At 38.4% G+C, this 8,059-nt stretch overlaps 1 protein-coding gene across 1 annotated transcript in view; it reads left to right on the plus strand.

The window, feature by feature from the left end:
- Nucleotides 1-1,252, plus strand: part of ABCB5 (ATP binding cassette subfamily B member 5) — a 95,613-nt gene extending 94,361 nt beyond the window's left edge. Inside the window, 1 exon segment of the mRNA XM_029919109.1 lies at nucleotides 1,055-1,252. Within this exon segment, the coding sequence (XP_029774969.1) occupies nucleotides 1,055-1,252 (198 nt within the window).
- The last annotated feature ends 6,807 nt before the right edge of the window (nucleotides 1,253-8,059 follow it).

An 8,059-nucleotide genomic window follows, 5' to 3' on the forward strand; every position in this document is an offset into this window, starting at 1 on the left:
GCATGACACCCTCAAGGTCCATCCACTTTCTTGCCAATAGCCATATTTCATTCTTTCTCATTGCCATGTAGTACTCCATTGTGTATATATACCACATCTTCTTGATCCACTCATCAGGTGATACACATTTAGGCTCTTTCCATGTTTTGGCTACTGTTGACATTGCTGCTATGAACATTGGGGTACATGTGCTCCTATGCATCAGCACTTCTGTATCCCTTGGGTAAATCCCTAGCAGTGCTATTGCTGGGTCAAAAGGGAGTTCTATGGATAGTTTTTTGAGGAACCTCCACACTGCTTTCCAGAGCGGCTGCACCAGTTGACATTCCCACCAACAGTGTAGGAGGGTGCCCGTCTCTCCACACCCTCGCCAGCATCTATAGTCTTTTGATTTGAAGAACATGATTTTTAGAATCACACACGCCTGAGTTGTAATCCTAGATTCATCACTTACTAGCAGTGTGACCTTGGTCAAGTGACCTGGACTTTTGGAATCTCAGTTTATTTATTAGAAAAATTTTTTTAAAAAAACACCACCTTATGGAGTTATTGCAAGGACTTAAGTGAGACATCCATCATAGGAAGAATATCTTATATATTCAACAAACTTTGGTTTTCACCCTCCACTCCTATTCCTCTATATAACATTATAACCCATTGCATCTCAGATTTTTGCCAGTATAGTTTTATAGCTAAATTCTACTAAAATAAATAAATGCTATGAGAAGACATCAAGTAAGTAAGTTAGGCATTCTACTTAGGTGTAGAAATACTACTTTCTGACCAGGTTTGGAACCACTTACTTACATATAAACAACCATCTCATTTTTATTCATTATCACAAAAGGTTTTCTAATTAAAAGTCTTAATGTGTCTATGTTACTTTTGCTAGATTCCTATTGAATACGGTCAATATTTTACAAAGCAGGGCAGTTTTCCTTGGGGATAAGCAAATACACAAAGAATGTTATTAGATTACCTTTATCAATTTGATTTGGTTAAGTATATTAGCATCTAACTCAAGCTAGTAATCATGGGTCCTTTTCCCTTCCAGGTGGTTCAGCACGCCCTTGATAAGGCCAGCCAGGGGAGGACTTGCCGAGTGGTTGCTCACAGACTCTCCATGATACAGAATGCAGATTTGATAGTAGTTCTGCAAAATGGAAAAATAAAGGAACAGGGAACACATCAAGAGTTCCTGAGAAATCAAGGTATGTATTTTAAACTAGTAAATGCACAGTCAGTGCAGTGATGCTGTTAGAGTTAGCACATATTTTGATCATTGTATAAATCAAAAAAAGAGTACTTGGTAATTATTTGGCATGCTTTCATCTCTTTTATTACATATATCAATACCTGGAATCATGCTAATTCAGGTACAGACATGTTCTGTGTACACACCATCTTCTCTTCGGATTTCTTAAAGGAAACAAAACTTTGCTAAACTCATGTGAGTGAGATAATGCCTGCAGCCTCCTTTATAAAAATGTTCTGTCACAGTTGCTTATAAAGCAGTTTTCTACAAAATGAATCTACTTTTCTATCAACTTCTGCTATAAAACTAGGCATATATTCCAGGAGGGAAAAATTACCCAGTTAACTAAATTGAAAGATTTTAGTAAAAAGAAAGATGTCGTTGGGCCAGACATTGTAGGGAGAATAATTTTAACTTGGAACTGTGAGCATTTTGCAGCACATATTACAGTACTGTGAGTGAGTCCTGTTCTCCAGCCCCCAGGACTTTCTCTCATAGTCTCTCTCTCTCAATGTTTCTTTTAATGAATATCCACTGTTTTCTAAAACTCCATTATATCCCTTTGTTAGGGGGATAAGGAGGATTACAATGTAAAATTCCCAGCAGGATTAGGTAGTTATCTTCTAGTTTACCAGGAAGTGAAATGCTCCACATGATCCATTCTGATGATTTCATTATTCCAAGCTTTGAGTTTTGCAGAATAAATTGTAGGCATACCTGTGTATGAACGCTTATTAAAATAAGAGCTAGTTTTATTATGGGTGAAAAATTTTTAAAGCCATTTTCTATTTTTCAATCAAGTAACTTGTTTAAATTTTATATGTACTTTATTTTATGTAATGTATATATTATCTAAAATTTCAGTGTAAATAACATATTGGTAAACTGAGTCAACGTTTCCCTTTACTTAAATATGTCATTTCATCTCGTGGTTTTACCTCTACTTTTAATTATATTTTCTTCCATTTATTGACACTGCCAACTTCTCTAATTTACACTTTGCCAATGATCAGAAGTATTATAAAAAATTAAAACCATTTGTGTACTATCCACTTTTTTTAAAGTGGAAAATAGGAAAGGAGTTTGATGACAGATGTATTGTTTAGAAGCATTAGCACCGAAAGCTTTGTGGCTACTTTGCTATTATACATAGATAGAGAGCTCCTGGTGGTTTCTGTTTCCAGAGCAGGGTGGGCAGGAGGAAAAGGGCAGTACCATGTGGGTATGCTCAAAAGCCTCAGAGCAGGAGAACCTGTGATCCCTCCTAGATTAGCAAATATGGGCATGCCTCATTTCATAGTGTTTTCTTTATTGCACTTCAATATTGCACTTTTCTAAAGTCAGCTCCAAGCCCAGCAAGGGGCATAAACCCACAACCCTGATATCAAGAGTATATTCCACTGACTAAGCTAGCGAGGCACCCCTGGATATTGCATTTTTTACACAATGAAGATCTGTGGCAACCCTGCATTCAGTGAGTCTACAGTGCGATTTTTTCAATGGCATTTACTCAACTTCATGTTAATTCTCACAACATTTCAACGTTTTTCATTATTATTCTTGTATTTGTTACAGTAATCTGTGATCAGTGATCTTTGATGTTGCCATTGTAATTGTTTTGGGTTGTCGCAAGCCACACCCATTAAAATGGTGAACTTAACTGATAAGGGTTGTGTGTGTTCTTTCTACCTCCCCTACTGGCCACTCCCCCATCACTTTCCCTCTTCTCAGGCCTCCCTACTCCCTGAGACACAATACTGGAATTAGGCCAACAGCCCCACAATGGTGATAAGTGTTCAAGAGAAAGGAAAAGTCACACGTCTCACTTTAATCCAAAAGCTAGAAAAAATTAAGCATAGTGAAAAAGACATGTCGAAAGCTAAGATAAGCCAAAAGCTGGGCCTCTTGCACCAAACAGCCAAATTAGGAATATAAAGGAAAAGTTCTTGAAGGAAATTAAAAGTGCCACTCCATTGAACACACAAATAATTAGAAAGTAAGACAGCCTTCTGGAGGAAATTTTAGTGTCCTGGATAGATCACACCAGCTATAACATTCCCTTAAACCAAAGCCTAATCCAGAGCAAGGTCTTAACTATCTTCAATTCTATGAAAGCTGAGAGGTGAGGAAACTGCAGAAGAAAAGTTTGAAGCTAATAGACGTTGGTTCATGAGGTTTAAGGAAAGAGGCCGTTTCTGTAATATAAAAGTGCAAGATGAAGCAGCAGGTGCTGATGTAGAAGCTGCAGCAAGTTATCTAGAAGATGTAGCTCAGATAACTAATGATGGTGTCTACTAAACAAAAGATTTTCAGTGTAGATGAAACAGCCTTATACTGAAAAAAGATGCCATCTAGGACTTTCATAGCTAGAGAGAAGTCTGTGCCTAGCTTTACAGACTGACTAATGAAGCTAATGGGTGACTTTAAGTTTTAAAGGGAATGTTCATTTAGCATTCTGAAAATCCTAGGGCCCTTAAGAATTATGCTAAATCTACTCTGCCTGTGTCCTATAAGTAGAACAGCAAAGCCTGGATGACAAGACCATCTATCTACCAGTAAACCTGGTTTACTGAATATTGTAAGCATACCATTACTTCCTACTTCTCAGGAGAAAAGATTTCTTTCAAAATATTACCACTCACTGAAAATGCACCTAGTCACCCAAGAGCTCTGATGGAGATTTACAGCTAGATAAATGTCGTTTTCATGCCTGTTAACACAACATCTACTCTGCAGCCCCATGGATCAAGGAAAAATTTCAACTTTCAAGTCTTATTTAAGAAATACACTTCATAATGCTATAGTTGCCATACATAGTGATTCCTCTGATAGATCGGTACATACTAAATGGAAAATCTCCCAGAAAGTACTCACCCTTCTAGATGCCATTAAGAACATTTTTGATTCAGGCACCTGGGTGCCTTAGTCAGTTAAGTGTCTGACTCTTGGTTTTGGCTCAGGTCATTATCTCATGGTTTTTGGGTTTAAGCCCCACATTGGGCTCCATGCTGTCAGGGTAGAGCCTGCTTGGGATTCTCTCTCTCTCTTTCTCCTTCTCTCTCTGCCCCTCTCTCCCTCACTTACTCTAAAATAAATAAATAAAGTTAAAAAAATATTTGTGATTCATGAGGAGAGGTCAAAATATCAACATGAACAGGAATGTGGAAGAAGTTGACTTCAGCCCTCATGGATGACTTGGAGAGGTTCAAGACTTTCGTGGAGACAGTAACTGCAGATGTGGTAGAAATAGCAAGAGAACTAGAACTAGAAGTAGCACCTGAAGATGTAACTGAATTGCTGCAGTCTCATGATAAAACTTGAATGGATGAGGAAATGCTTCAAATGGATGAGAAAAGAAAGAAAGTAGTTAACTGAGATGGAATCTACTCGTGGTAAAGGTGCTATGAAAACTGTTGAAATGACAAGAAAGGATTTAAGATATTACAGGGACACCTGCATGGCTCAGTTGGTTAAGCAACTGACTTTGACTCAGGTCACCATCTCCTAGTCTGTGGGTTCAAGTCCTGCATCAGGCTCTGCACTGACAGCTCAGAGCCTGGAGCCTGCTTCAGATTCTGTGTCTCCCTCTCTCTCTGTCCCTACCCAGCTTGTGCTCTGGCTCTCTCTGGCTCTCAAAAATGAATAAATGTTAAAAAAAATTAATATTACATAAACTTGGTTGATAAAGCCATGGCAGGGTTTGAGAGGATTGATTGCAATTTTTTTAATTTTGTTTTTAGAGAGAGAATGAGCTGGGGAGAAGGGAAGAGAGAGAGAGAGGGAGAGAGAATCTTAAGCAGGTCCCACACTCAGCAAGGACTAATGTTGGGCTCAATCCCACAACCCCTGGATTATGACTTGAGTCAAAATCAAGAGTTAGACACTCAACTGATTGAGCCACCCAGGTTCCCCTGACTTGAATTTTGAAAGAAGTTCTACTGTGGGTAAAATTCTATTAAACAGCATACCTGCTACAGGCAAATCATTCATAAAAGGAAGAGTCCATCTATTCAGAAAGTTAGCTTATTTCAAGAAATTGCCACAGCCACCCCAACTTAAACAACCACCCCCTGATCAGTCAACAGACATCAACATCAAGGCATGAACCTCCACCAGCAAAAAGATTGTGCCTTGCTGAAAGCTCAGATGATGGCTAGCATTTTTTAGGAATAAAGTATTTTTTTAAATTAAGGTACATACATTTTTTTTTAGAAATAATGCTATTGCACATTTAATAGAATATAGTGTAAACATAACTTTTATATATACTGTGAAGCCAGTACATATAAAAAAAAAATTCAGGGGACCCTGGGTGGCTCAGCCAGTTAAGCGTCTGACTTTGGCTCAGGTCAAGTCATGATCTCACAGTTTGTAGGTTTGATCCCTGTGTCAGGCTCTTTGCTGACAACTCAGAGCCTGGAGCCTGCTTTGGATTCTATGTCTCCCTTTCTCTGCCCCTCCCCTACTTGTGCCCTGTCTGTCTCTCTCTGAAAAATTAATAAACATTTAAAAAATTGTTTTTAATTCATCTGACTCACTCTATCATGATATTTGCTTTATTGCAGTGGTCTGACACAACACTCACAACATCTCCAAGGTATGCCTGTACCCTCGATGCCTACCTTCCCCTTGAACCTATCAATACCAATCCACGGTCATACCTACACATGTCAATAGAACACTTTCTAATTATAGTGTCACCTAATTTTTATGTGCATTTTATTATGAAAGATCTTAAAGGATGCTCCACAGGCAGCATTCTCTTCAACTAATTGCTCTTACCAGAACAAGCAACCATGCTGAGAATTGGGGTCTCAAACAATTTATAAGGATCTCTGGGCTTATTATCAGCTAATAAAGGGAGAAAGTAAGTAGAAACTTACTTTCAAAAGTTTGAAAGTTTAAAATTGAGTCTTAATATAATTGAAACACTAATGAGGGTACCCATGGAATACAAACAATTTAGCAAGGATAAGGTATGGCACAAATGTTAGTGAAAAGAAAAAAACGCCATGTTACATGTATTGTGTGACTAACCCAAACAGACTACTTTATATCTTGCTACTCCTTAAAATAAAGCTGTGGTGTGTTTCTAAGTTAAGTCAACTTAGGTCATAGCTCTACTAACCTGGCTTTTAGCCTACTCAGTTTCATAATATACAGAGGGCTTTGGGTAGGACCTATTGTATGAAAATATTTCCCATAAATGTCCACCTGTGTATTCATTGTTTTAATTCTGAGCTCTTACTCTAAAACATTTGTGAGGTGGAATCATAGGTTAATTAGAAAGCTCACTCATAAGAACTAGTCAAGGGAGCAAGTGGATCAGGAAGATGTGGTTTATCTGTACAATGGAGTACTACATGGCCATGAGAAAGAATGAAATATGGCCATTTGTAGCAATGTGGATGGAACGCAAGGGTGTCATGCTAAGCGAAATCAGTCAGGCAGAGAAGGACAGATACTATATGTGTTCACTCATATATGAAACAGAAGAAACTTAACAGAGGACCATGGGGGAGGGAAAGGGGAAAAAATAGTTAAGGAGAGGGAGGGAGGCAAACCACAAGAGACTCTTAAATACTGAGAACAAACTGAGGATTGATGGGGGGTCGGGAGAGGGGAAAATGGGTGATGGGCATGGAGGAGGGCACTTGTGAAGAGCACTGGGTGTTATATGGAAACCAACTTGACAATAAACTATAAAAGAAAAAAAAGAACTAGTCAAGGGAGGAAACTGGAAGAATTGGAAGTGAAAGAATGGGGACAAGAGGGGTTTGGAGACATAGCAGTTTTCAAGCCTTTACTAATTCCTCTACCATGAGTAATAATTATCAGAAACTTTAAAGGTTATTTAAAAGCCAAAATTATGTATATATAAAAATCATGGATGACCAAACGTCTCTACATAGTACAAGTAACACAATTTGCCCCCTTTTATCAAAACGCCAGTGATAAAATTTGCATTACTTTTCTATTGCTGCTAAACAAACTACCTTAAACTTAGTGGATTAAAACAACATGGATTTGGGGCGCCTGGGTGGCTCAATCAGATAAGTCTCTGACTTTGGCTCAAGTCATGATCTTACAATCGTGGGTTTGAGCCCCACATTGGGCTCTGTGCTGACAGCTCAGAGCCTGGATCCTGCTTTGGATTCTGTGTCTCCCTCTCTCCCTGCCCCTCCCCCTCTCATGCTCTGTCTGTCTCTGTCTCAAAAATAAATAAAACATGTAAAAAACATTTTTAATAATAAAAAATAAAACAACAATGTACTGCCTTACAGTTCTGGAGGTCAAAAGTCTAAAATCAGTTTTTATGGGCTCTGGAGACAAATCTGTCCCTTGTTCTTTTCCATCTTCTAGAAGCTTCTCATAATCTTTGGCCTACATCTCTCTGATCTCTGCCTTCCTCTGTCACATCTCTCTCTGCCTTTGACTTTCCTATCTTATCCTTATAAGGTCCCTTGTGATTATGTTGGACTCACATAGAAAATCCAGAATAATCTTCCCATCTCAAGATTCTCAGTCACATCTACAAAGTGTCTTTTGATATGTAAGGCAGCATATTCACAGGTTCCAGGAATGAGGACATGACATCTTTGGGAGGCCATTACTCAGCCTACTATTTAAACTACCCGTTTAAATATTTAAATATTATTTATACCTTTATTCCATTTGGAAGACAATTTTTCAGATTTGCATTAAGTAACAGCTCAAAGAGAACCCTGAAAACATCCAGCCCAACATCATTATATGTTGGTGAGAGAGCAAACACAGATCTGGCTTCCAAGCACTGTGCTTTTT

The sequence above is a fragment of the Suricata suricatta genome, chromosome 2 (genome assembly GCF_006229205.1).
Source record: "Suricata suricatta isolate VVHF042 chromosome 2, meerkat_22Aug2017_6uvM2_HiC, whole genome shotgun sequence".
In the NCBI taxonomy this organism is placed as follows: domain Eukaryota; kingdom Metazoa; phylum Chordata; class Mammalia; order Carnivora; family Herpestidae; genus Suricata; species Suricata suricatta.